Raw genomic sequence first — 27,857 nt, 5'->3', positions numbered from 1 at the left:
CTTCAAACTATATGACTTTTTTTTTGTCCGAAATATATTTTAAGTATTGAAAAACAATCTTTTTTTGCTAAAAAATAAATGACTTTTCTTCTCTTAAATGCATTATATACAATAGTTAAACATGGCCGAAAAGGAGTAGGAAGAAGCAGAGCCGAATGTATTCTACCAAATGACTATGAGTGGACACATTGTGTACATAGAAATGAAGAAATACAGTCATCCCTCGTTTATCACAGTTGATTGGTTCCAGACCCAACCGCGATAATATTAATAAACAAAATATTTTTGTAGAAGACTTGTTGATGACTTTGTAAGTATGGGTTTAACATTATTACAGCCCTGTAGACATGAAATAACACCGTAATAGTCACTTTGACACTCCTATTATTCTTTGTTTACATCACATTGCGCAGGCTCTGGGATCACTGCAGGGACATAACAGACAGCGGCAGCTAGCATAGCAAGCTATCAAGCGAACTAATTAGCCTCTTCAATTTACTTATTCTAAACTTAAGAAAGTGTTTCAAACAGAGTCGGGACGAAGAGCAAAGAAGCCATAAACTTACCACTTCTACATGGAATGAGAGAACCTTATTTTCCACTCGATCTCAGCCATTGCATGTTGGCTTGTGCCGACTGCTGCATGCATGCGGTGTGAAAATGTCATGTATTCTAACGTTACGTCGCATAACATTACTGATGCCTAGTGACCATAATACTACATATAACTTGTCTTTCAATATTTTTTTTTACTAATAATAGGCCATGGTCAACCACGAAATGGCAATCATTTATTAAGTATTTTTTTTTAAAACCATGATTATAGTGATATTCGAGGGAGTGATATTTGAACCGCGATATAGCGATGGGCGACTGTGTGTCAATACATGGCAACAGAAGTGCAAAAATATTAGCAATGTTAGAAATGTTTTATACCTGATTGATTCAGAATGGGGGAACTCTTTCATCTGCAAGATGTGATGCGTTTTTTCTTGCATCACAACACACCAACACAAAATTCCTCCACAAAAAAAATTTGGTAAGTTTTTCTTAACCCTGCTGACTAAATGAAGTAAACACATGGAGGTTAGAATATGACATATGTTTATATACTGTAAACTGTTGAAGTAATAATGGCCCTAACCCAGTGTAGAGCTGTGGAGTAGTGTAATTAAACGTACATTTCCTCAACTTGGTTACAACACGCTGTATATTTTACCTATAGTGCCCAAATGTTTGGGGATCTATGCACATATTTCAGCAAGTATACCCTCATGGTGACACAATCAGTGCTGCGCCATGCTTTGAAAGCGTTTTTGGTGTCAAAAAGACAAATAACCGATGCGTGCGTTCAAGGCAAAGACGAGGTAACTCTAGCCTGCGACCACCTGCTACCTTTCTGCGATCAGTGAACCTTTGTTGTTCTTATGACCACCTGTCATCCATGCTGCATCCGGTCAAGGTTCAAAACCCGCACTTCAAGTTATGTGAATTTTCAGCACATTACATAGCCAAAACTCTCACACAAGTCATCTAATCTTAACCATTCGCTTTATGTTTATTCAACCCAATTAGTTGTTTTTTGCCTTAAAGAACTAATTGAAACAACTCAATGAGAATAATTAAATAATCTGGACACACAAACCACAGAACCGAAGAGTTCAACATGCGTGCCTGTTATTTATACCGTCCCTCAATTCAATTACTAATTTCTTCACGTTAGAGTATTCCAATTAACCTCATCTTTTTGATCTTTCTGATCTGATCATGTGATAATCTGTATGGTGCATTATTGTTGTTGTCATTATTATTGTATTTTTTTCTCATTACTATACACTTTTCCCACAAATACACAGCGTTTTTCTCAAAAATATAACTTTTTCTTGAAAAAAAATCAAATGTTTTATATATATATATATATATATATATATATATATATATATATATATATATATATATATATATATATATATATATCCATCCATCCATCTTCTATACCGCTTCATCCTCATTAGGGTCGCGGGGGCATGCTGGAGCCTATCCCAGCTGACTTTGGGCGACAGGCGGGGTACACCCTGGACTGGTCGCCAGCCAATCGCAGGGCACATATAGACAAACAACCATTCACACTCACATTCATACCTATGGACAATTTAGAGTCGCCAATTAACCTCACCTGCATGTTTTTGAGAATGTGGGAGGAAGCCGGAGAAAACCCACGCGCACACGGGGAGAACATGCAAACTCCACACAGAAATGCCCAGGGGAGAATCGAACCCAGGTCTTCCCGATCTGTGTATATATATATATATATATATATATATATATATGTATATATGTATGTGTATATATATATATATATATATATATATATATATATATATATATATATATATATATATATATATATGTATGTATGTATGTATGTATATATATATATGTGTATGTATGTATGTATGTATGTATGTATATATATATATATGTGTATGTATGTATGTATGTATGTATGTGTGTATATATATATATATATATATATATATATATATATACACACATACACACACACACACACACACACACACAGCGGGTACGGAAAGTATTCAGACCCCTTTAAATTTTTCACTGTTTGTGTCATTGCAGCCATTTGCCAAAATCAAAAAAGTTCATTTTATTTCTCCTTAATGTACACTCAGCACCCCGTCTTGACAGAAATTTTTTTGCCAATTTATAAAAAAAACAAACAAACTGAAATATCACATGGTCATAAGTATTTGAGTATCTGATCCTCCTTGAGATGGTTTCTGCTCCTTTATTGGAGTCCACCTGTGTTTAATTAACCTGATTAGACTTGATTAGGAGATGCACACACCTGTCTATATAAGACCTTACAGCTCACAGTGCATGTCAGAGCAAATGAGAATCATGAGGTCAAAGGAACTGCCTAAGGAGCTCAGAGACAGAATTGTGGCAAGGCACAGATCTGGCCAAGGTTACAAAAGAATTTCTGCAGCACTCAAGGTTCCTAAGAGCACAGTGGCCTCCATAATCCTCAAATGGAAGACATTTGGGACGACCACGACTCTGCCTAGACCTGGCCGTCCAGCCAAACTGAGCAATCGTGGGAGAAGAGCCTTGGTGAGAGAGGTAAAGAAGAACCCAAAGATCACTGTGGCTGAGCTCCAGAGATGCAGTAGGGAGATGGGAGAAAGTTCCACAAAGTCAACTATCACTGCAGCCCTCCACCAGTCGGGGCTTTATGGCAGAGTGGCCCGACGGAAGCCTCTCCTCAGTGCAAGACACATGAAAAAACACATGAAGGACTCCTAGACTATGAGAAATAAGATTCTCTCGTCTGATGAGACCAAGATTGAACTTTTTGGTGTTAATTCTAAGCTCTATATGTGGAGAAAACCAGGCACTGCTCATCACCTGCCCAATACAATCCCTACAGTGAAACATGGTGGTGGAAGCATCATGTTGTGGGGTGTTTTTCAGCTGCAGGGGCAGGACGACTGGAAAAATGAATGCGGCCAAGTACAGAGATATCCTGGAGGAAAACCTCTTCCAGACTGCTCAGGACCTCAGACTGGGCCGAAGGTTACCTTTCAACAGGACAATGACCCTAAGCACAAAGCTAAAATATCAAAGGAGTGGCTTCAGAACAACTCTGTGACCGTTTTTGACTGGCCCAGCAAGAGCCCTGACCTAAACCCAATTGAGCATCTCTGGAGAGACCTAAAAATGGCTGCCCACCAATGTTCACCGTCCAACCTGACAGAACTGGAGAGGATCTGCAAGGAAGAATGGCAGAGGATCCCCAAATCCAGGTGTGAAAGACGTGTTGCATCATTCCCAAGACGACTCATGGCTGTACGAGCTCAAAAGGGTGCTTCTACTCAATACTGAGCATAGAGTCTGAATACTTATTACCATGTGATATTTCAGTTTTTCTTTTTTAATACATTTGCAAAAATGTCTACATTTCTGTTTTTTTTCTGTCAAGATGGGGTGCTGAGTGTACATTAATGAGAAATAAAATAATTTTTTTGATTTTGACAAATAGCTGCAATGACACAGAGTGAAAAATTCCTGCTGGCGAAAGCGATGATGCTGTCTCTTTTTGAACGTGATTGTCGAGCTGCATAAGCAAGGCCTGTCACAGCGTGCCATTGCTGCTGAGGTTGGGCGCAGTAAGACAGTTATTCAAATTTTTTTGAAAGATCCTGAGCATTATGGAACAAAAAAGTCAAGTGTTAGACCCAAAAAAATCACACCTGCACTGAGCCGGAGGATCTGATTGGCTGTCCATCAAGACACAGGGCGGTCTTCCACCCAAATTAAGGCCCTTACTGGTGCTGATGAGTACAGCGAAATAACCATCAGACGGCATCTGCGGGAAAAGGATTTAAAAACAAAAAACAAATTGAAAGACTTTGTCTCCTTCAACACCACAAAACTGCCCGTTTAGACTTTGCCAGGGAGCATCAAACATGGGACATTGAAAGGTGGAAAAAAGTTTTATTCTCTGATGAGAAAAAATGTGACCTTGACGGTCCAGATGGCTTCCAACGTTACTGGCATGACAAGGAGATCCCACCTGAGATGTTTTCTACCCGGCACAGTTGGAGGGGGTCCATCATGATCTGGGGTGCTTTTTCATTCAGTGGAACACTGGCGCTTCAGGTGGTGCAGGGTTGTCAAACAGCGGCTGCTTACGTGCAGATGTTGCAGCGGGCATCCCTCATGACTGAGGGCCCTCGTCTGTGTGGTAACAGCTGGGTTTTTCAACAGGACAACGCTGCAGTTCACAATGCTCGCTTGACCAAGGACTTCTTCAGGGAGAATAACATCACTCTTTTGGACCATCCTGCATGTTCCCCTCATTTAAATCCCATAGAGAACATTTGGGGATGGATGGCAAGGGAAGTTTATAAAAATGGCCATCAGTTCCAGACAGTTGATGCCCTTCTTGAAGCCATGTTCACCACTTGGAGCAATGTTCCCACTAGCCTCCTGGAAACACTCACATCAAGCATGCCCAAAGCAATTTTTGAAGTGATTAACAAGAACGGTGGAGCTACTCATTACTGAATCCTACTGGGAAAATGTTTTGTTCTGGTTGGGAGAATTTTTTGTTATTTTTTGAGCGCTGGTCTTAAACTTTTGATCAGCTGATAAACAGCCTATTTCAGTTTAATTGTTGTTTTCAATAAATTACTTTTTCAAAGTGCTGTTTGTCTCACTCCCCCTTCTTGTTTTTGCATATTGTAGCTCTACTTAAAACCTCATTAAGATCCAAATGTGCAAAATGCAAATTCTAGCAATTTTTATATTGTCTGAGCAAAGCATTTCATTGGAGGACAAGCAGCATAGAAAATGAAAGGATGGCTTGATGGTGCTGCAATGCTGCCTCTGTCTAGCAGAGGGAGCTAGAGGAGTCCAGAGCCCAGAGGGAGGCTAACATCATTGTTATGCCCCCGTAGGCACCAATGAATGCTTTGCTTGGACGCAATGCATTATGGGAAAATTATAAAATTGTTGTTTTGTAATTTTAAACTCATATTGGTACTTGTATATTTACCATCTACCTTTTGTGTTAAGTTGCTGTGTGATGAGTTTAGCCTTCTTTGTAAGATGACACCATGAGTCAGACTGTTATCGTGAGTAATGACGTTCTGCAATTCTAGTGGGTTGACAAGCTAGTTGTGAGTTTATTCATAGCTCATGATTGGTTGCTGCTGAGGAAAGAGCTACCGTTTCGTCACTGACTCGCGAGGGGTACAGTATTTAAACAATTACTAGTAGTTTTGAAGTAAAGGAGATGTCCTAAAAGTATAACTTGTACTTATACACTGGAAATTGCAGTAGTTTCTTCATGGACCATCCACTCTTGGGCCCAGTAGGGCAGGGCGATTCTGAAGTGTCTTGTGACTTAAGAGGTGTACTTTTCACAAATATTTTGTTCACATTCAAATTTGTACAACCCCAGGGATGTTCGATTCCAGTGTAGTTTTATCCCTGAGTCATTGACAGATGTTTTCTGCAGTCCTCCAACATTGTTTAGGGTTACAGCTTTGTTTACCCCGGTCTTACCTCTGACCTCTCTTGTCGGCATGCCACACAGGCTGGGAGGCTGCGGGGGCAGGGCTTCAGCCCGGTCAGGTCATCCTGAAGGTAAACGGCAACAACGTCAACCGTGGCGACCACCAAGAGGTTCTGGAGCACTTTAGCGCACAACACAGATACCTCCAGCCTCCTCATGTGGTGAGAAAACACACACAGAATTATGAACACAAATGGATTTTGTCAAACAGAAAAGTATTAAGTGTATCGAAAAATTACATGTGCCTCATACATTATTGAAGTGTAAAAATAAGTGAGCCACTGTTAATATTAATACAATAAACAATAAAACAGTATTTTAAGGTTTAATATCGATTGAGCGATTTGAGCGATCACAAATCTAACTTTATGGTAATGGAATTGGTTTAATTTTATTTTGAACATGCATACAGGTTGGAATACGTCACATGTTACAATTAATAGTTCCACATTTCCAAAAGGAGTATTGAGAAGCAACGATTATTTAACTTCTGTTCACATCAATTGCTAATTTGCTAAGGAACACATGACACACATGAACAGGAGTTTTATTTACATCTTAAATGCCTTATTTACTCTTAAAATGTCTACTATATTGTGTAATACGAGTGTAAAGCCATTTAAAGCCACCATTACAATACATTGATGAGACAATAGCCACCACGGGAAGTACGCTGTCCAGAAAAAAAACAAGGAACTGCTAACATGTGAGTCAATGCTCTTTTTTTCTGATTATATCTACTATATTGGGTAATACAAATGGAGTAGGTGGGTGTTGTTTCATATCTTGAGGGCTCTAATAATGTTAAAAACCATAATTAGAAGATTGTAAACAGGTTTTATATGCCACAACTACGAAAATATTACATTTACAAAGAAGGAATATTGTTTTGTGGAAATTCACTTATCACGTAGGGTCTGGAGCCAATTAACTGTGATATACGGGGGATGATTGGATGTACATAATCTACTGATGATATAGTTCTGGAAAACTGTTCTACCCCAAACTCAGCAGTGCAATCAGCCACATGAACTACATTCTGATAATAGAAGTCAGCTTAGTGGAACGGATCCAAAGAGTTGTGAGACTTTGGCCGAGCGTGTTCATTGGGTGTGAGCAAATGAGGATTTGGAAAGAGCCGATCAGGCTGGGCTGCCGATGAAAGCAAACAAAACTGTTCTGAATACAGTAACGAGACGTCCCACTCTTGTACGCCAGCCTGTGAAAAACTCTCCTGGCACCGCTGACTTCCTGGTGGTGCAGACATGACTGTTGCATGTTGGCAGCATAGCAATGGAGACTGAATTCCTCAACTCAAACGTAACTCAAGTATTTGTTGTATTACTTGAGCGTCATTTTGTAGAGAACAGACCTCCACCAAGGCAGAACAAAGTAAGAAAAAGAAACAAACTACCGTACATAGAGCGTCATTTGACAAATAATGACTAGACAGGCGGGCATTATTATGTGGGTGCGTTCTTCCATTGACTCAGTCACTCAAAAAACACATTCCTGGATATGCACCTTTATCCAGATCTTTTTTCAGTTTTAAGGAAATTGCTTTTGGATTTTTTGGTGTTATCCCGCTAAATGTGACACCCCCACCCCAAAACGTGAGGTTGTTCTGTGTGTTTGTATGGTTTTTTTCCTGTTGAAAACAAAACACTAGTGTCGTTAATTGACTTTATATAAAAATAATACTAATAATAATCATTATTATTATTATTATTATTATTATTATAAAATAAATACTAATACACATTAATATAATAATATTAATACTTTACTAAACTAACTTCTTTTAACTCATGTATGACAACTAAGAATCCAAAACGAAATTTTAATACACAACCCAACTAGCAAAATGGTGAGAAATACGAATACCCTTATGACAATCAGTCCAGCACTCGTTACCAAAACAACCAAAGTGAAGGTGATGTATTGACTCGCAAACTTCACCAAGCATAGGGAACCTCATTCCAGTCACGGTCTAGCAGTTTGTTTCATAATATGGACTATAAAATATGTTAGTTTTTTGTTTAATATGGTTTCGATTCCGAAGGCAGCACACGCTAGTTAGGTCTGAATTTACTGCACCCTCTGCTGGTCACTGCCAACTAGTGCAATCCACAATGCCAGCCTTGCTTCAAGATGTAATGATTACACATCATGATCTAACAGTTTTGCATATTACTGTTTGGGTGCTGCCTTTACAGTGTCAGTGGGTGTACCGCACATTTGAAGATGTGGAGGAGCTTCAAAGCGAACAAACCGCATCCGAGAAGGATGACAGCCCATTCAGTCCTTACCCAGTGGAAAATGGCTCCGACCACGAGGAAGAAAACGGCACTAATGGAACAGGTGAAAGCAATTACTGTATGTGCTCAAGATTGCTGCTATTATTTTAATATTCTATTTGGCCAAAGGTAGATGACATCTATGTTGGGTTCTTGACACGGGGCTGGTAAAAAAAACAATTTGTAGTTTCAAGAATGTTGGTGTTATAATCATCCTGCATTGAGACCAAGTGCAGCACTCATCCAGCAGATGGAGCTGTGGTGAAAAAAGTCTGATAAAATGTGGCTGTAGTCACTTTGTCTTAACCAATACTGACACTTACTGGACTGCAATGGAACTGTACCGTCAATCACGCCATGATTTTTCCTTTAGAAAAAGTCAGATGGACAAAGGGATTGTTCGGCTATGGTGGCGGTCTACCGAGTAGCATAATACCAGTATACATAATAAGTAATATTCTCTATCTACTTGATAATCCTTAATTACTTTATTAGTTTAGATATTTTAAAGGGGAAAAAGAACAAACCTTCATTATTGCATTGACCCGAATATAAAGCGGTAAAAGGATGGGTTGTCTTATATTTGCGGTAAGAGCTAAATAGATAAAAATAAAGCTGCTGAATGCTTACCACTCATGATACTTCAAAGGCAGCTACCGCCATCTTGTGGCGTTAATAATAACCTACATCAAGAAGCTGCCTACAGCCACAACTGTATGACTAACAAACTTCTTCATCATTGTGCAACAGGAAGACGAGGTGGCAGCTCGCCTGTTTTTAAAATCCCACCTTTGATGATAAAGTGTTGTCACTATGCTGCATTCAAAGAATGTGGAAAGTTGGAAATTGTGTAGAAAAGTGCAATGCAACGCCAGTGAACAATAACACTTCCAAAGGAAGTAGTTAGACTTCATCCTTCATCCACCACCGAATGAGTCATTCCATGTTTCTCATTGTCTTTCCATGCCAACAGATTACAGACTGGGAAGCCTTTCCCTCTCAGATAACACGCCGCTGGTCAGCTTGACTGTGGATAACGTCCACCTGGAGCACGGGGTCCTCTATGAATACGTCAGCACTGCCGGGATCAAGAGTCACGTCCTAGAAAAGATTGTGGAGCCCAAAGGCTGCTTCAGCCTCACCGCTAAGGTAGTGTGAAGATCACCACCTTGTTGGAAAATGGAAATGGCATCACCTACACGTTGTCTGTGTCTGCAGATCCTTGAGGCCTTTTCCAGCGATGACAGCCTCTTTGTTAATAACTGCAGCCAGCTAATCTCCCAGAGTGACAAGGTGGTCACCATGCCTCAGTATGAGTTCCGGCACATCTGTGACACCAAGCTGGAGAGTATCCGACGGCGCATCAGCAGCTATCAGCAGGTACATCACAAACATGACATCTGCATGTGTAAAATGATCAAATATGTAAGAGGTCAGTATGTTCTTAACTAACGTTTTTCCACTCAGTTTTCCCTAGAGCTGCGAAACACAGCCTGGCCCACCTTCAGGCAGGCTAACGTCCGACCTCACCCGTTGGGCTGCATGGACTTTGTCCCCACCAACTGCCATGTCAACTTGATGCAGGTCTCCTACCCTAAAAGTGCTACCTCGGCCGGCAGGATCTTTAGCATTCGCTTTGGACGCAAGAACTCCTTGTTTGGTCTGGACCCGGATCAAGGTACTGTACATGAGAGCTCCACACTTTTCTTAGGTATTGATGTTGAAAATGTGCTCATTTGAAGATTTGACTTAATAAAAATGTCAAATCTACTAAAATAACACCTGTATACAAAAAATATCATCTTGTATGGTGACAGGCTTTAAATGCTTTAATTAGAAGCAGGCGATAATTGGAGCAACAGCAGCAACAGAACCAATGCTGAGTAGTGCAACTGTAATTTTAAAGAGCATGCAGCAGTAGATGAAGGTGCTGGGTTCTGACAACATGGCAGCTATTGCCATTTTGTGGATTTAATACAAAATGTACACCGGCAAGTGGATTTAATAAAAAATGTACACAGCAGATTGCCTATAGCCACAGTTAAACAACAGTACGGCAAGTGTAACATGCATTAGTTTCACACCAACAGCTTAGTAGCAACATTTTAAAGCACATGCAGAGGTAGAAAAAGCTGTTGGATGCTCACCACTCATGATACTTCAAAGGGCAGCTACTGCCATCTTGTGGAGTCAATAAAAAAGTACATCAGGAGGTTGCCCACAGCCACAGCTATATGACGTACAAACAGCATTATATTGTCATTGTGCGACAGGAAGCCAAGCCAGCCCATTGATGATAAAGATGTGTTGTCATTATGTTTCATGTGGGAAGCTGGACATTTTTGACTTGTAACTAGAAAAGTGTGATGGGACTGGCACATTGGAAGATTACGCTTCCAAGTGAAAACAAGTTGTCACACAGTTGTCGGCCACGTTTGTTGTTTCGTTTGACGGTTTGCTTCCCACAGCTTTGAAAGCAGAATTAAAATGGAGACAGCAGATCTTCTAGTGCATGCACTTCCAACATTTTTTAGCATCCTTTTCATGCTTTGAGATCAACGCTCCATGGTACGTGTGCTATTAGCCGGCCGAGCAGCAACTCAGCTATCATTCTTGCTCATTGAACTTTATGGCCATTTAAAATCCCTCAGTGCAGGGAATGGAATGCCATTAGGTAGCAAACTGGATGAGTGGTCCACTGTTTGGACCCCATTAGCCCTGGGCCGTGCTCATGTTATTGATATGTGACTGATGTCACTTGCCAACATTGGAATGTGATGCGGCAACTGCAGAGGTCAAAGGCCAGCGGATAGGGAGACATCACAACAGAATAATACACAAGCGTTGTGAAATTCTTCCTCTATTGTTAGAAGTTCCTTCTAACTTTCTAATAGTTGAAGTCTGGGTGATGAACTCATGAAAGATGTAAATGCAACACAGCTGTCTAGACGACGTTTCTCGCATTGTTCCTGGCGTCTTTGCATGTTCTCCATCAGACATCTGCCCAGCAGTTGCTCAGAGCAGATGTGGTCATTCATCTCAATAGCAGAGTTTCTAAATGGAGTACGTGGAATAACACACGAGAGTACTGTTTAATGTCAGTGTATACATGTATTTGTGTCAGTAATAGAAGGCACACTGGCTCCAAAGCTAGAAGCTTCCACTTTATGGAGATTTGGGATTTCTCAGGTTACTGCAGCTTCTTTTGTCTCATAAACTAAGCAAACATTGGATTTAAGCCTGCATGTCAGCTGTGTGTGGGTGCATCGAAACACAAATGGAACTCAGACAACGGTGTTACTCTGTAGTTTGGAACATCTGGACTGAATATTAAAGTCAGACAGTCAAGGCTGTTTTTCACCAACCGCAGCCCACAAACAAATTGTCCCTACTCTCATGATATATTCTACTGTACTCCACCGTACTCTACTGGGACATACTTTGCAATACTCGATTCTGTACTACTCAACTCAACAACACTCTTCTCACATCTGCTGTAATATTGTCCTCTACTTTACTGTACTCTATTGTAAATCAAGCATAATCGCCAATACTGTACTGCACACAACCATTCCGCCTAATTTTACTCAGCAATACTCTATTTCTCTATACTCTGCTACTCTACTCCTTTCCCACTTTCTTATTCTATTCTACTGTACTCTACTGTGCTCTACCATACTAACATGTATTTCTATGCTATACTCTCTAATATAACCAATTCTATTCTCCTCTACTCTGCATTACTCTATTCTGTACTCCTCTACTCCACTCAACTACACTCTTCTCCAGAGACGCTGCGTGCCAACAGGAAAGGCAGGCAAATGCTTGGGGCCCCGAGCTAGAAGGGGACCTTGACCAGCTTTACAGAGCAGTGACAATGTGGAGACTGTGCTGGCACAGAGCTCCTTAAATAAGCCCCATCCCGATTTCACACTCTCGCAGCAAGTAGTGCTGGTGGTGCGTCTAAACAAAGGTGAAGGGTCAATCAACAATTTGATTCTCAAGAATTACAATTTTTGATTGCACATTTTTAAAGGGTATATGTTTGAAATAGTCGATTAATAGGTCAATTTATGTGCCCTTTGGACTTTTTTTTAATATACATAATAAATACGCTAAATTAGATCACTATAATGTACGGCCCCAAATTCCCCACACAAATACTCTACTCTTCTACTACATAGTCGACCCCTACTTACTTTATTCTGCATTACTCAAGTCTACTGTACTCTGACATGCTTTTATCAACTTTACTCCTACTCTAATCTGTAATTTCCCGCCTCTGTATTTTCTCCACTCTTACTCTGTTCTTCCACTTCTTAGTACTATAGTCTGTGTTACCGTACAGTACTCTTCAATACTTGTATCTTCACCTTTAGCCTTCAGCCCTGTTCTGTACTACTACTCCTGTATTGTACTCTGCCAAACTAATCTGTATTTTCTCTATACTCTCTTCCACTGCACTTTGACTTTCAACTAGTAGATGTTCCTCTTGTACTCCATACCCGACTGCTACTTCCTTTGTTCAGCATTACTCAAATCTACTGTACTCTGCAATACTTACTACTAGTGTACTCTTCATTAATTGGATATCTTTTCACTTCTGCAATGTTCTGTTGTATTTTCCAATACTGTGGTCTACTCTACACTACTGTACTCTCCTATACTAATGTACCACACTACACTACTAAGTATTAATTGGGTTTTCAACTACTGTATTGTATTATTTACTCCACTACTGTGCTATATTCTGCATTACTGTACTTTTCACACCTATGATTGCCTTTATTGTGTTTTCCTCCACTTTTCTCTAATTTAATTTCATCTAATCTAATCCTAATCTGCTGTTCTTGACCTCCAGCCCAGCTGAACCCCATGTCGCACACCCAGCATTGTGTGACCAGCATGGGAGCTCCCTCCTGGAATTCGTCGGGCCTGGACGGCGAAGACGGAGAGGAGTCCATGAACGGAGGAGAAGGCCTGATGGACAGCCGGGGTCATGGAGATGGCGGTTTGAGCTTCTTGCTCAAACAGGAGGACACGGAGACGCAGGACGCCTACCTTCACTTATACAGCCGCCTGGACGTCGCCGTCAGGGAAATGCGGCAATACGTGGCTCAGATAGACGTGTGAGTACGCTACAATAGCATCAATTGATCCGGTGCAGCTTGATTGTTCTGTTCTTCTTATCCGTCTTTCAACAGGAAGTCTATACTCATCTGGTTATGAAAACTCATGCACTGCTGTTTATATGCAAGGCCAACATTTTTGTCTTGCACAATGCTATTTTGAAAACTCTGTGGAAAATGTTGTCAAGCTCACGTCATCGGTTTGGATTTTTTTAGATGAAAAAAAAAACATTCCTCAGGCCCCAAATATTTATGGGCCAGGCCACCGCAAGAATAGAGAGGATAGACACATATAGTGTGTGCGTGCGTGTATGTGTGTACCGAGGAAGAGGAGTGAACAAAAACATGGCAAGTGTATTGTGACATGATATAGTATACATTCTAGGTTCCCAAAGGTACCCCCTGGTGTGCACCAAATGTAATAGTGGTACGTGAATAAAAATGAAAAACATAACGCTCACAATTACGAGTGCACCTGAACGCCCCCGCAGAAAGGAGACACAACATTAAGTTGTTCATTGCTCTGTGTGCATCATATGAACAAATAAGTATGTTTTGAAGTTTAATCTTGAAGATGTCATTTATATTGGTGTTCCTATCCCTGCACGATGCAGCGGTAAAAATCTATCACTGTGAGTACAGATTTCCCCCGAAAATTTGGCTTTATCGTTGGTCGTTTTGTACTTCGGATACTGCTTTATCGTGATCGTTAAACTTTCCTACTTCAATGTGGTATTAAATTAATATGCAGACTTAAACCATCGGCATCATGAGTGGACAAAAAAAAGTGATGCTCAAATTCAACCCATTCAAATGAAAAGATGCCAAAATCAGGCTGGAATAAAAGATATGTAGGATGATTACTTACCTATTTATCAGTGCTCATGTGAAACTTTATCAAAATGTGTTTTGGACCTGGAATTACTGTAGAATAAATTAACCAAGTAATTATGTTCAATATTTTAAGTTAATTAAGATAAAAGGTTTATGTTTTTTAAGTGTGCAGGAGTAGGGGCTACATGGCATCAGGTCAAATGTCTACGCGACTAGAAAAAGGTTGGGTTTTTACAAAAAGTCCCCTGCGGGTTGGGTTCAAAATGCTTTGGAAGACATGCTAGCGTACATGTAATACTGATATTCTCAAAGTTTTATCATCATTAGACAATGGACAATGACTTACGGGCAATTAGTGGCTCAGTAATTAATACATTTTAGTTGATGGCTGCCATGTTTTTCAACCAATCTTGCTCAAATTTTATACCCTAAACGCATGTACCTAATTTCATGTTTATTCGGCTAAAAACACCCTGAAGTTATAGTGAGTGTTACAAAGTGCTGTGTGAGAAATGTCAAGTCAATCGGACTTATGGGGTTTAATAACAGCGCCTCCATGTGGTGTATTTGACAGAAATGCAATAAGCACAGGCAACACAGTGGTGGTGCATGTTGTCACCCTTGTGTGTGCAGTAGTTCCGGAGTAGAAGAGTTAGCTTATACGAACAAATACATAAAAGTCATGTGAAAAAAATAAAATATATGTTTATTCTGTCACTCCCCCAGCCTCTTGTCGTCCATCACGGAGCCGACACAGCTCCAACCGGGCGTTGGGACAGAGACTTCTGTCTATGAGACGGGCCAGCCGCCCTCGCTGGGCCCCGGTGAGGACAACTGCGACCAGGACAAAGTGGAGCAAGGTGGCATCAAGAGAGTTTGCTTTAAGGTGAACGAGGAGGACCAGGAGGACTCAGGTCATGACACGATGAGCTACCGGGACTCCTACAGGTGACTTAATCACGTCTTATTAAGAAATCACTCATTTTGAAAGCTTTTGTTGTACATTCTGTAACGTTTTTGTAATATTACATGGGGCTTAGCGTTCACACTCATTTTTTTGTCATGGGATTAAAGGCTGTGCAGTCAAGAACATACGCATAAAGCAGTGGCTCTCAATTATTTTCTGCCATGCCCCTACTGTGGGACAGAAATGTTTTTGTGCCCTCCTATTTGAAGTACTATTGAGAAACTGATAATAGCTATTTATTAATAGCTATTTATTTATCTAGCAACACTATTTGAGAAGCACTGGCATAAAGTGAGGTCCTGATTGGACAGCTTCCTTGACATATTATGTGACATAACTGAAATATTACAAACCATGATGTTTGTTTGTTTTTATATTATGCTCTATTTATCAGCTTAGATTTCACCAAGAGTTTCTAAAAGATACTTCTCAGGAGCACCGTCTCACACACACACACACAGAGGGAGAGAGCAGAGCAGAGTCAGCACTTTTGCATTTTTGCTTACATATTGTCATTTCTGAAACTGTCTTCTTATTTAAACTAAAAAAATTACACCTTTTTTTCATTGCAAAATGACAACTTCATTCTTGTAGCATTATGTCTTTAGTCTCACTCCTTGGCTTTCTTCTGTCTCTGTCCCTCCTATTGTCCTTCACCTGTTCTCGATCTTTGGGCCGCTCTCTACTGGACTTCTGAAATTCATCTCATAATAGTTTGCCTTCATTCTTTTAAAATTATGTTGTTTTTTGTAGTATAAGACCTTTAGTCTTGTACTATTTTGCCCTTGCTTTTGTAAAATAGTTTTTCTGTAATATTACAACTTTACTAATTATTTTTTATCAGAATTTTTTTTCTTGTAATATTACTACGAAAATGAAAAGCTTTTTTTAATCATACAAAATTACAACTTTTTTGTTGGAATATTGCAATATTTTTTTTAAATAACATTTTTCTTGTAATTTAACATATTTAGTTTTGTATAATTTTGCCTCTATCCTTGTAAAATTGTGACTTTTTGTTGTAATATTACAACTTGTGAAACTAAATCTTTTTTCATCAGAAATGTTTTCTTGTAATATTACAAAGTTATTTGTCAAAGTAACTTTTGTTGTAATGTAATACCTTTACTCTTGTAATATCTTGCCTTTATTCGTGTAATACTGTATGTCGACTTCTGCATGCTTTTTGCTGTCATTTTGACATTGGTCTGTGTCTTTGTAGCTTTCACATTTGAACTTGAGTGAAGCAAATGGCATCAGAGTTCACTTGTAAGCAGACATGACAAATGTGAATGCACCCTTATCTTACACCTGGATTGAACACAAGCAAGCCTTTAAGCTCCTTGACTGAATCCACAAAAACCATAATGCTGCTCATTTCCCCTCCCCTTTGCATTCCGTGATTGATTCCAGATGTTGCCATTTTAATTTAAGATGCAAGGGCTAAAAATGACTTCAAAATGTTTTTTTGGGTCTGATCTGGTTATGTAATTTGCTTGTTGTGAGCTCACTTAAGATGTGTGTGCGTGTGTGTGCGAGCGTGTGCGAGCGTGTATGTGTGTAATACTGCGCCACCACCCACTAAGACCTAGTTATTGGTTGTTGGTCTATAACAGAGCCAAGCGCTTTTGGGGCAAGTCCTCCTGCCCGCCCAATCTGTCATTAAAGCTCGGGCCGCAGCATGTGCGACTACCTCATCGCAATAAGATGTGTTTGTTTACTTGCTATTTGGACTATAAATTCAAGATAAACAGGCCACTTGGGGTGTGTATGAATCATCAGTCATCCGTGTTGTGCAGCGATGAGAGCACCACGTAAGAAAGAAACTAAACTGAGATGAAACTGGCTTGTACACACACACAATACATGTGACTACTTCTGTGGCAAACTATGATGCAATGTATTGCAAATATAGTTTTTGAGAGTACTAGGGGCATAAGAGTCATAGTCATGGTTTGGTATGTACCTCATTTTTGAGGTCACGGTTTGGTTAATTTTGGTTATAGTAAGTGTGCCTTTTTCGGAAATTACTTTCTTCAGACTTCTGAGGCTGAAATAGTTGTACTGTGAAAGGCTAAAGCGCCACCTCATGCTTTGGCTAAGCTTTCTTCGTTTTTGCAGCATAGAGTTATTTGTACGTATCACACATGAATATAAAGTCAACAAATGAATAAATAACAGTGGACTCGGTGATGTTATACGAAGGAATAAACTGAAAAAAAGTACGAAAGAATAAACCTCCCCAAAAGTTTTTGCTCTCAGTAAAATCTTAATTATGAACAAACTTATCCAAAAGGCCAATTTTTAGTTACTTTAACCCTCCTATGAAAGCACAAAGGTTGGAACATGAAAAAAAAAATACTAAAAGTGTATCAACATTAAACCAGGGGTGTCCAAAGTGCCGCCTGGGGGCATTTATTTTTTTACTGGACAATGGCACATTGTAAATTAAACAAAAAATTAACAGTGAAAACCAGTGCAGTCATCCCTCACCACATCACGGCTCTGTGAATTGCGAGGCTTCACTCTTATCACTGTCCATCCATCCATCCATTTTCCTCTGCTTATCCGTGTCTGGGTCGCAGGTGCAGCAGTCTCAGTAGGGAAGTCCAGACTTCCTGGTCCTTCCTGGGAGGACACCAAGGCGTTCCCAGGTCAGCTGTGAGACATAATCCCTCCAGAGCGACCTAGGTCTGCCCCGGGGCCTCTTCCCGGCCTCAAGACGTCCGGGAAGCATCCGGACTAGATGCCCGAGCCACCTCAACTGGCTCCTCTCGATGTGAAGGAGGAGTGGCTCTACTCTGATCCCCTCCCTCTCTCTTGGAGTGAGTCCAGCCACCCGATGGAGGAAACTCATTTCAGCCGCTTGTATGCGCGATCTTGTTCTTTCGGGCACGACCCAAAGCTCATGACCATAGGTGAGGGTGGGAACATAGATTGACCAGTAAATTGAGAGCTTTGCCACGATGGTTTGGTACAACGACTACATTACTGCAGACGCTGCGCCGATCAGCCTGTCGATCACATGCTCCAAGCTTCCTTCACTCAGGAACAAGACCCCAAGATACTTGAACTCCTCCACCTGAGGCAGGACGTCATTCCCAACCCAGAGGGAGCAATCCACCCTTTTCCAACTGAGAACCATGGCCTCGGAAGTGGAGGTGCTGAGTCTCATCCCAGAAGCTTCACACTCAGCTGCAAACCGCCCCAGCAAACGCTGAAGGTCACATCCCGATGAAGCCATTGGGATCACATCGTCTGCAAATCGCAGAGACAAGATCCTAAGTTCCCCGTGCTGGACTCACTCTCTCGACACCTTGGCTGCGCCTAGAAATTCTGTCCATGAAAATTATTAACAGAATCGGTGACAAAGGGCAGCCTTAGCGGAGGCCAACGTTTACCGGAAACAGGCTCAACTGACTGCAGACAATACGAACCAGGCTCCTGCTCCGGGTGTCCAAGGACAGAATGGCACGTAGTAGCGTGCCACCAATTCCGTACCCCCGCAGCGCACCCCCCCCCCCCCCAGGATACCGCAATGGACATGGTCGAAGGCTTTCTACAAGTCCACAAATCACATGTAGACTGTACCCTCCGATACCCTTGCAAGGGTGTAGAGCTGGTCCAGTGTTTGGTGACCGGGACGAAAACCACATTGCACCTCCTGTAGCTGAGGTTTGACTAACCGTCATACCCTTCTCTCCAGCTTCCAGACTTTCTCAGGGAGGACGGGGGAGTGTGATCCCCCTGCTTCCTCCTTGCTCCCACAAGCCATCCATGCTCAATAAGACTCCTTCTTCTGCTTGACGGCTGCCCTGACCTCTGGTGTCCACCATTGGATTCAGGCTTGCCGCCACGACTGACACCAACCAGTAGGCACAGAATATGGCCAAATCGGGCTCGATATCCTCATCCACCCCCGGGACGCAGGTGAAGCTGTACCGGATGTGAGAGTACGTACTGGAGACTCTGCAAGCCGTTCCCAGCACACCCTCACTACACGTTTGGGTCTCCCAGGTCTCCAACTCATCAACAGGTGGAAATTAGTTGACAGCACAGCCCCTCTCTTCACCCGCGTGTCCAGAACATGCGGAGGCAGCTCTGATGATGCGACTACGACTACGCAGGTGGTGGGGCTACGGTTGGGAGATCCCATGTGGCTTCTTTGGGCTGTGCCGGGCCCCACACTCTATTACCGTTTTTCTAAAATACATTGCTCCAGACTGTGATTAAATGGTTGCAAAATTTTGAGACATGCAAGTAAATTTTTAATCTACTTGCACATGTGCGACCATATAAAAGTATGCAATCTGTATTGAGTTGGCAAGGGACACACTTTGTCCCTTGTTCCCATAAGAATGAAAAATAGTAAAATGTGGAGTCAATTGGCGACAGCTTGTCACACGTCAAGCCTATCGATGCCAGTGTGTGTGATGGCTCACCTTTCAATCTCATTGCTGTTCTACTTTTCTGCGTCTTTGTTTACACACTTGGCCAGGCTCTCACTCTGCCTCACTGTCACCAGCAAGCTAGCTTGCTAGTTATCCGCCTAACCTCTGGTCGTCAGACTCCAAATGTGACTTCTTTTTTTTTTTTTTTTAACACAGTGACATTTTGTATTTATGGAGCATTTTATTAAAGGAAATTTACTATAGTTCCCCACTGGGATGCAATGACATTTTAAAAGCCCTTGAAATGGGCAGCGTAGCACGTTTGAGAGGCCAGTGCTGAAAAGTGTTCAGTGTTTTAGCGAGAGAGAAATGATATACCTTTGGAAGGGCTAAGTATTAGTGTTTGTCGCATTAGTGTAAGTTATTCGTGACATATGCTGGTTTTGGATAGTTAGCTTGTTTTTACCGATTTAAGTGCTTGTGATGTGAATTGTCTCCTAAAAACGGTTTCCTAAAAATTGGCTGCTGTTGTATTAAAGTGCATATTGATACAAGCGTCACATAGCATTTACCAACACAAATGCAACCCAGTTGCCCCCAGTACCAAGGCTTGGCAATTTTAAAGGGTTAATTGTTGTATTCTGTGTTAAAACGCCCCTTTGGTCATTGTAGCACATTCACTCATGTCATTATAGCGTGCACATTTGCAAATAGTATCAATTTTGTGAATTAGTCTTTTGTCTTTCCCTGGGACTAGACTGTGTTGCCATATTTTGCCATATTTTACAAACGCATTGCCACTTGTCTAGAGAGAGAGCGAGCTGTGAATGCATCAGCCAAGAATGCTTGCCAGTAAGTGTGCCTGCCTGTGTGCCTGCAGGGGTGCTTGCTGTGTAGTTTTTTGTGTGCTACCTTTGGACAGGAGTGCACCGTGGAACCCGCTTAAAGGGATAGTTCGGATTTTTTGACATGAAGTTGTATGACATCCCCATCAGCATTTTAGTCCAACAACAGCAACTTTACCCCCCACTTGGTCTCCTAAGTCCAGTTCAAGCGTTTTGTGAGGTCTGAGAAGGCATTTTTGTGACGCAAATGTATGAATCTTTTTAACGCTTATTGTTTTGAGAAGCCAAAGTCTTTACTTAATTGTCCCCAGCAACTAAGTGGAACTACATTCTTCATCACGGAAATCTGACCAGAACTGGACTTAGGAGACCAAGTGGGGTGGTATGTCGCTATTATTGGACTACAATGCTGATGGGGGTGTCATACAACTTAATGTCAAAAAATCCGAACTGTCCCTTTTAAGTTGACAAATCGTCTATGACAAGTCCCTGTCCATTGTGTTCTTGTTTTTGCGAAAAACGTGCCTTCTTAAGTCGACGTCCAAGTGTGTCAACAGAAAATTTGCGATCCAAAGGGGTCATTTAAAAAATGAATCAATTTATGTCAACGTGTCATCATGATCACAAAACAGCATGAACGACAACAGCGCACAGAATTAAAATGTGCACACAGTGACTTCCTAGTCAGTGCAAAGTAAGCTTCAAAAGAAAAGCATGGCAGTAATTACCTGTATTCTACCACAGCAACAAAGAAAATGCATCCATTTCATTTCTTCACCAGATTGTTAGCCACCGGAATAAAGATTTGTGCATGTTGGAAAGCCTAATTGTCATTGCAGTCCTGCCAACATGTACGCATTTTTTATACTCGGCACACATTTTGACCCTTGAATACACTTTGTTAGCTTGGCTGCTCTCCAAGTACGCATTTTGGTGCATTTCTGCGGTCACAGTTTTAAGTTCAGTATCTGAAGCCTGGATTATGCTCCTGTGTGGAGGCGCCAGTGCACGCTGTGCCGGCCTGCTCCTCCCCTGGAAAACCCTCAAGAGTTTCGCAAAAAAAAAAAAAAAAGGCAGAGCTTATGTTCCAGTTAAGCGCTATTTTCCATGTATCTAAGTAGTACTAGGCGTGTGTGTATGCTTTAATGAAAGTCTCTTCTGTTGCTGAAGCGTATCATTACCTTTAGTCTGTACTGTAAATCAGGAATGAGGCATTTACAGTCACGTCACTTGACAGTTTAATTATAAGACGCGTTTTAAACGCAGAATTGAAAGCGCCCTCGGCTTTATGGCTGCAACTACAACTGAACTGAATAAACTAGAAAGACCAATGGCACTAGAGGAGGCCAAAGACAACCTAATAAGCACAGCATAGCACAGCACTAGTCTGACTAAAAATCTAAAAATGACAGCTGTAGTCTGAGGAGTGGAGCAGGATCCAAAGTATTTATCTAAGTATTTAAGATCAAGACGTGCCCAGACATGAACGGTTTTGCTCTTTTGTGGTGCAAAGCAACAGTCATATGCTCTTCTCAGGGCATTCAGTCGATCGCAACTGGACTGTTCAGGTTGTCATAGAAGACTTTTCGTCTCGCATCTTAGCAGGTTTCATTAGTTCATGCTCAAATACTAGGTGGGACACACACCAGTCAGACTAGATAGGACAACTCCAGTCTGAGCGCTTGGTGCAAGATCCAATCTATTTATCCTCTAAAGGAGTCTGACTGCTGTGTGTCCCAACTAGTCTTTGAGCATGAAATGATGAAGCCTGCTTGGATGAGAGGCGAAACGTCTTCTAAGACGACCTGAACAGTCCAGTTGCAATCGATTGAATACCCTGAGAATACAATGACCTGGTCGAAGGAGAATACAGGTATTCACAGGCAACAGTCGTTATGATACAATGGAGTCGACAACAGCCGACAACAGTCGTGAGTATTCCATTCATTCGTAACGATGGTCATGGACACACCTGAAACCAAAGGTGGCTGTGTCGTGTTTGTTAGAGGCTAAATGATTGAATCTTTTAGGAAGGGATGAAAGGACAGCATTGTGAGAGATCCCCCTCTGCCCCCCACCCCCGTTCAGAGGTGTCTTCTCAACCTCAACGTACAGTAGATGACTTAACTCACTCCTCCTTTATACCACCTATCTTCTCTGTCAAAATGCATACCTTTTTGTCCTCAAAAGAGGGCTCTTTTTCTTTGAGGTGCAGTTAGACAACTGAGTCATACACCTGAAGATTTGGCTTGTTTGTGTTGTGACATGCACCTGCGCAGTGGCTGCTTGCTTTCCCCCGTATAGAAATCAGTGCATTCCTCACTGCACTGGACAACATACACCAGATTGTTTTTCTGGGAATGGGGTGTGAACGCTAAGCAGACTGTACTAGCCGAGCAAATGCACCAGAGCTGCTTTTACCCCAAGCAAACATGACAAGTGTGACAGTACAGTACACTATTATGTTGCATTATTAACCATGTGGCTGTTTGTTGTTTTATTTTTCAGTGAATGCAACAGCAACCGGGATTCTGTCCTGTCCTGCACGAGTGTGCGGAGTAATAGCTCCTACCTGGGGAGTGACGAGATGGGATCAGGTAGCTATTTATTTGGTGTGTTTTGGTGTTCATCCAAAATGCTGCAAGCCTCACAAGCTTTTGTTGTATCTACACTGACACACTTTTAGTCTTTTTGTGTATATGATCAAAATATTAAGGCAACTCTTGGCAACTCTAAATTGTTCATAGGTATGAATGGTATAAATGCAATTGACTGGCGACCAGTCCAGGGTGTACCCTGCCACTGCCCTGAATGTCAGCTGGGATAGGCTCCAGCGTATCCGCGACCCTAGTGAGGATAAACGGCATAGAAGATGGATGGATGGATGATACAATAAAAATAAATACATACAATTAAAAACTAAATATGACATATTGCAATATATTATACTTTAATAAAGTAAGTAAAGTCAAGTAGTAATGATAGTAAAAAAGTGCAAGCAAAATTTTATGGCTATATATGTCTGTATACATGTGTGCTCAGAAGTAAAATGCAGTTAGTTTTTTACTTGTTTTATAAGCTTGAAAATGGAATGCTGAATGAAAGATTTGCTAAAGGTTGTATGCCTGCTAGGAGACGAGTTGCCGTGTGACATGAGGATCCCCTCAGACAAGCAGGACAAGCTGCACGGTTGCCTCGAGCACCTTTTCAACCAGGTCTGTCATCTTTGGAATAAAAGCTGCATTTATGTATACAGTACAGTACAAGCCAAAAGTTGGGTCACACACAGCACAACCCCATGTTCCCATACCCATTAATAAGGCAAACTCCACAAAGTAACCCTAACAAGGCACACCTGTGAGGTGACTACCTCATGAAACTCATTGAGAGAACACCAAGCGTTTGCAGCGCTATAAAAAAAAAATACAATACATAAAACATATGTCTAAAATAAAAGACATATTTAGAGTTATTTCACATTTTTTTGTTAAATACATCATTCCAAGGGCCGCACGGTCGTCTAGTGGTTAGCACGTTGGCCAGCACAAGAAACCGCCTGGAGATCGGGAAGACCTGGGTTCGATTCTCCCTTGGGCATTTCTGTGTGGAATTTGCATGTTCTCCCCGTGTGCGCGGGGTTTTCTCCGGGTACTCCGGCTTCCTCCCACATTCCCACAAACATGCATGTTAGGTTAATTGGAGACTCTAAATTGTCCATAGGTATGAATGTGAGTGTGAATGGTTGTTTGTCTATATGTGCCCTGCCATTGGCTGGCGACCAGTCCAGGGTCGCCCGAAGTCAGCTGGGATAGGCTCCAGCATCCCCCCGCGACCCTAATGAGGATGAAGCGGTATAGAAAATGGATGGATGGACATAATTCCAAATGTATTAGTTCATAGTTTTGAGAGTCATGAAAATAAAGAAAACGCATTGAATGAGAAGGTGTGTCTAAACTTTTGGCTTGTACTGTATATGCGTGTGTTTTACTTTAAAGCAACACAACAAGCACTTCAGTCCATGCTGCACAAGTGTTTGCATTCCTGTGTGATTGTGTGTTTATTTTGCTGCCGGCACACAGGTTGACTCTATTAACAGCCTCCTCAAAGGAAGCATCATGACCAAAGCCTGTGAGGAGACCAAGCACTTCTACTCCGACCACAGCCAGCCAGGTTCATGTTTGCTCGTGTGTGTGGCTCTTCCCAGCCACAAAGCCTCACTTACCCATTCCCGTTGTTATGTGGGCAGAGTTTCGACAAACTGAGGACTGGACAGTTCGCTGTCGTTACGTTATCCACAAGAACATCCAGGAGGATCCTTGGAACCTTCCTAACTCCATAAAAACCCTGGTGGAGAGCCTGCAGAGATTTGTGGATGGTTTGTTGAATACACACAGACACATACACCGAACACACACACGCTCACATCATCATGACCTTAAGTATACCTTAAGGTCCTTAAAATTCACTCACATAATTGTCCCTCATGACAAGAAGTGTCATCTTGAAATGTAAATATCCAATACTAATAATACTTTGGGTGATTGTATTATGTTACATACAGTACCTTCATGGTTCTTCTATTGGGAAAAAAAATCCCTAAAATAATTTCAAGCATTATTAGCCTCTAAGTATTATTATTATTATTATTGTTGTTATTATTATTATTATTATTATTATTATTATTATTATTATTATTATTAAGTAGCAACACAGTGATTTCCCTGCATTCCCAAAAACTGCTATACAAATATTATATCATCGGCTACCGATCGGTATCGGCCGCTTTAAATAATCATTTTTAATATTTTATTAATAATATAATAAAATAATAATATTATTATTTTAATGTCTGATATTCTTACAACTCATTTTGTAACTCTAAATGCGGAAGTAGAATTTGCTGCATTTAAGTACGCTCAGAAATCCCATAACATACACTCAATGTGAAATTAATTTAAATGACGTGGTTAGTTTGAACGCAACTCCTAATTGCTCATAATAACACGGTTAAAGTGTGATGTGTCAAATGTTTTGGTACTATTAAAGAAACTAGTGTTTCATTATATAGATATTTTAAGACGTGCGGTATCTTTTAACTTGACTGAAATTTTCAGTTCATTTCAGACATCAAATTTCAAATGTTGATTAATCATGATTAATTCATTTAAATCCATGATGAATCTGTTATATATATAGTGAAGATAAGCGGCATACAAAATGGATGGCTGGGTTATATGTTATATTTTGGCTTTTTTTAAACACTTTAAATGCCGGTATGTTCATATAGAATTTTTTTTATCACAATGAAATAAAGCAAAAGTCAAAACAAACACACACACACACTTTTTTTCCATTGTCCATTGTCGAACAACAATAGAGAGACACAGTCATCATTTCAGTTGAAAGGCACCCTTGCAGAAAACTGTGTAATTTTGCTGCATGCTTTGAATGGGAAAAAGTAGCATTATCTGGTGGAAAAATATAAAAATTGAAAGCTAGTACAATAGAAAGAATTGTTTTGGTTTTTATTAAGATAAATGTGGGATAAAATGGCATTTTCAATGGGACTTACTGGACATGAGGAGCAAATGTGTGACATTTTTTTTGGAGATGATCTTCTAAAGAGTATTCACTTATAATTAGCCACTACATGTAGTTTCTGTCCATTTTTACAGATGGGAAGAACCAGCTTCTCCTGGCCCTGCTCAAGTGCACAGGTAGTGAAACACATCATTGTTTACATCATGGAATTCACACTATTGGACCTCGTTTGATTGTGCGACTGTACGTAATGTTGTGACATGCTAGTGTATGGTTTAATGGGAGGCATCTTATAGTATAATTGGAGGCTGGAGTGATAATAAAAGAGCCTCTGTTGGTCCTTTACATTACAGACACATCACTGCAGCTGCGACGCGACGTCATATTTTGCCAGGCCACCACGTCTGCCGTGTGTACGCTGGCCGAGCAGCTGCTGTCGGCATTACGTTGCCGCTTCAACAATGCCGGCGAGTACCAGGAGGACAGCAAGGAGACCAGCCGCAAGTGGCTGGAGCAAGTGGCCGCCATTGGCGTGCTGCTGCACTTTCAGTCCACGCTAGCGCCGCATGTGGTGAGGACACGTATTACATGTTGTAATGTTATATATTACAAATAGTCGATGCTGGCATATTTGCGATTTTTTTGTCTTCGAATTAAGCAATTTTTTTTCACAGAAAAAACCTCTTGTTCACCCGAAGTCATGAATAATTTATATGTGATAATAAGACATAAAATGGACAGCATATGTGTCGTAACGTAACAACGTAACGTAATGTGAACTTGTTACCATCTGAGACAGACTACTCACCCTTCCTTCCAAGGGAGGACTAGGAAGTTGTTGAGTGATACTGACACTTAGTGGCATTTTATAGGTATTAGGTCTATGGTTATCATCACACTGTTCATCTTTGCCATCTCTGGTCACCTTTCTGTGTTGGCATCACAGAAATCGAGCCATAGAAAAAGTCAATCACACTGAAGTTAATCTTTCAGATGGTTACTGAGATGAAATTTAAACTTTTGAGGTATTTTTTTCCAATACAGTTATGGTTTAACTCTGAATTGTACCATTTTTGGGGCTTTTAGCTACCTTATGTTAAGTAAGGATTGGGATATCAGGCCATTTTTTGATTAAGAACTGTGTCTCAATACTTGTCTTTAACATGTACGAAAACTGTCCTGCTGGTGCATATTTTCAACCTCTCTTGTTCTCCCTGTGGCAGAAAGAGGAGAGGACCATGCTGGAAGACACCAAGGCGGCTCTGTCAGACTTGGACAAAGTGACAGTGTTCTTCAGGCAACTCGTGGATGAATGTCTTGTTGCAAGTATGCCACAGAGATGCATTGAAACCAGTCAAAGCACACTGCTCGTGATGAGCAGCTGTGTGCTTTGACTGAATTGAAATTAATATGTGTGCATATGGTCACTTTGACCTGGGGGAAAAAGCTGTTTTATGGTATATAATCTTCTCGAGGGACAATACTGTAGAAACTAAAATTGGATATACACTCCTGATCAAAATCTTAAGTTGAAAAATTACAATAATTTACATTTTTCAGTGTTTGAGCTTAAGGAGGTTCTAAGTAAGGGTTTCAAAATGCATAAAGATTAAAAAGATAAAGATAAAGATTGTTACTGGTGCCGAGTGCAATCGAATAACCATCAGACAACATCTGCTTTAAAAAAAAAAAAAAAAGGCCTCGTCTCCTTCCACGCCACAAAATTGCCCGTTTGGAATTTGCACGAAAG

The 27,857-nt window shown here is 41.0% G+C and overlaps 1 protein-coding gene across 2 annotated transcripts in view; it reads left to right on the top strand.

The window, feature by feature from the left end:
* prex1 (phosphatidylinositol-3,4,5-trisphosphate-dependent Rac exchange factor 1) overlaps positions 1 to 27,857 on the top strand; it is a 133,440-nt gene that overhangs the window by 93,925 nt on the left and 11,658 nt on the right. For both annotated transcript variants that reach the window (XM_054770870.1, XM_054770877.1), the window contains exons 20-33: positions 6,125 to 6,264; positions 8,320 to 8,464; positions 9,374 to 9,549; positions 9,619 to 9,780; positions 9,868 to 10,078; positions 13,262 to 13,529; positions 15,090 to 15,311; positions 23,075 to 23,163; positions 23,699 to 23,781; positions 24,646 to 24,736; positions 24,813 to 24,941; positions 26,242 to 26,283; positions 26,461 to 26,678; positions 27,331 to 27,433. In XM_054770870.1, coding sequence (XP_054626845.1) covers positions 6,125 to 6,264; positions 8,320 to 8,464; positions 9,374 to 9,549; positions 9,619 to 9,780; positions 9,868 to 10,078; positions 13,262 to 13,529; positions 15,090 to 15,311; positions 23,075 to 23,163; positions 23,699 to 23,781; positions 24,646 to 24,736; positions 24,813 to 24,941; positions 26,242 to 26,283; positions 26,461 to 26,678; positions 27,331 to 27,433 — 2,079 coding nt within the window. The remainder of the gene's footprint in view (positions 1 to 6,124; positions 6,265 to 8,319; positions 8,465 to 9,373; positions 9,550 to 9,618; positions 9,781 to 9,867; positions 10,079 to 13,261; positions 13,530 to 15,089; positions 15,312 to 23,074; positions 23,164 to 23,698; positions 23,782 to 24,645; positions 24,737 to 24,812; positions 24,942 to 26,241; positions 26,284 to 26,460; positions 26,679 to 27,330; positions 27,434 to 27,857) is intronic.

This window comes from Dunckerocampus dactyliophorus, chromosome 1 (assembly GCF_027744805.1).
Source record: "Dunckerocampus dactyliophorus isolate RoL2022-P2 chromosome 1, RoL_Ddac_1.1, whole genome shotgun sequence".
Lineage (NCBI taxonomy): Eukaryota > Metazoa > Chordata > Actinopteri > Syngnathiformes > Syngnathidae > Dunckerocampus > Dunckerocampus dactyliophorus.
Note: the sequence above shows the minus strand (reverse complement) of the source record. Positions and strands in the feature narration are given on the sequence as shown.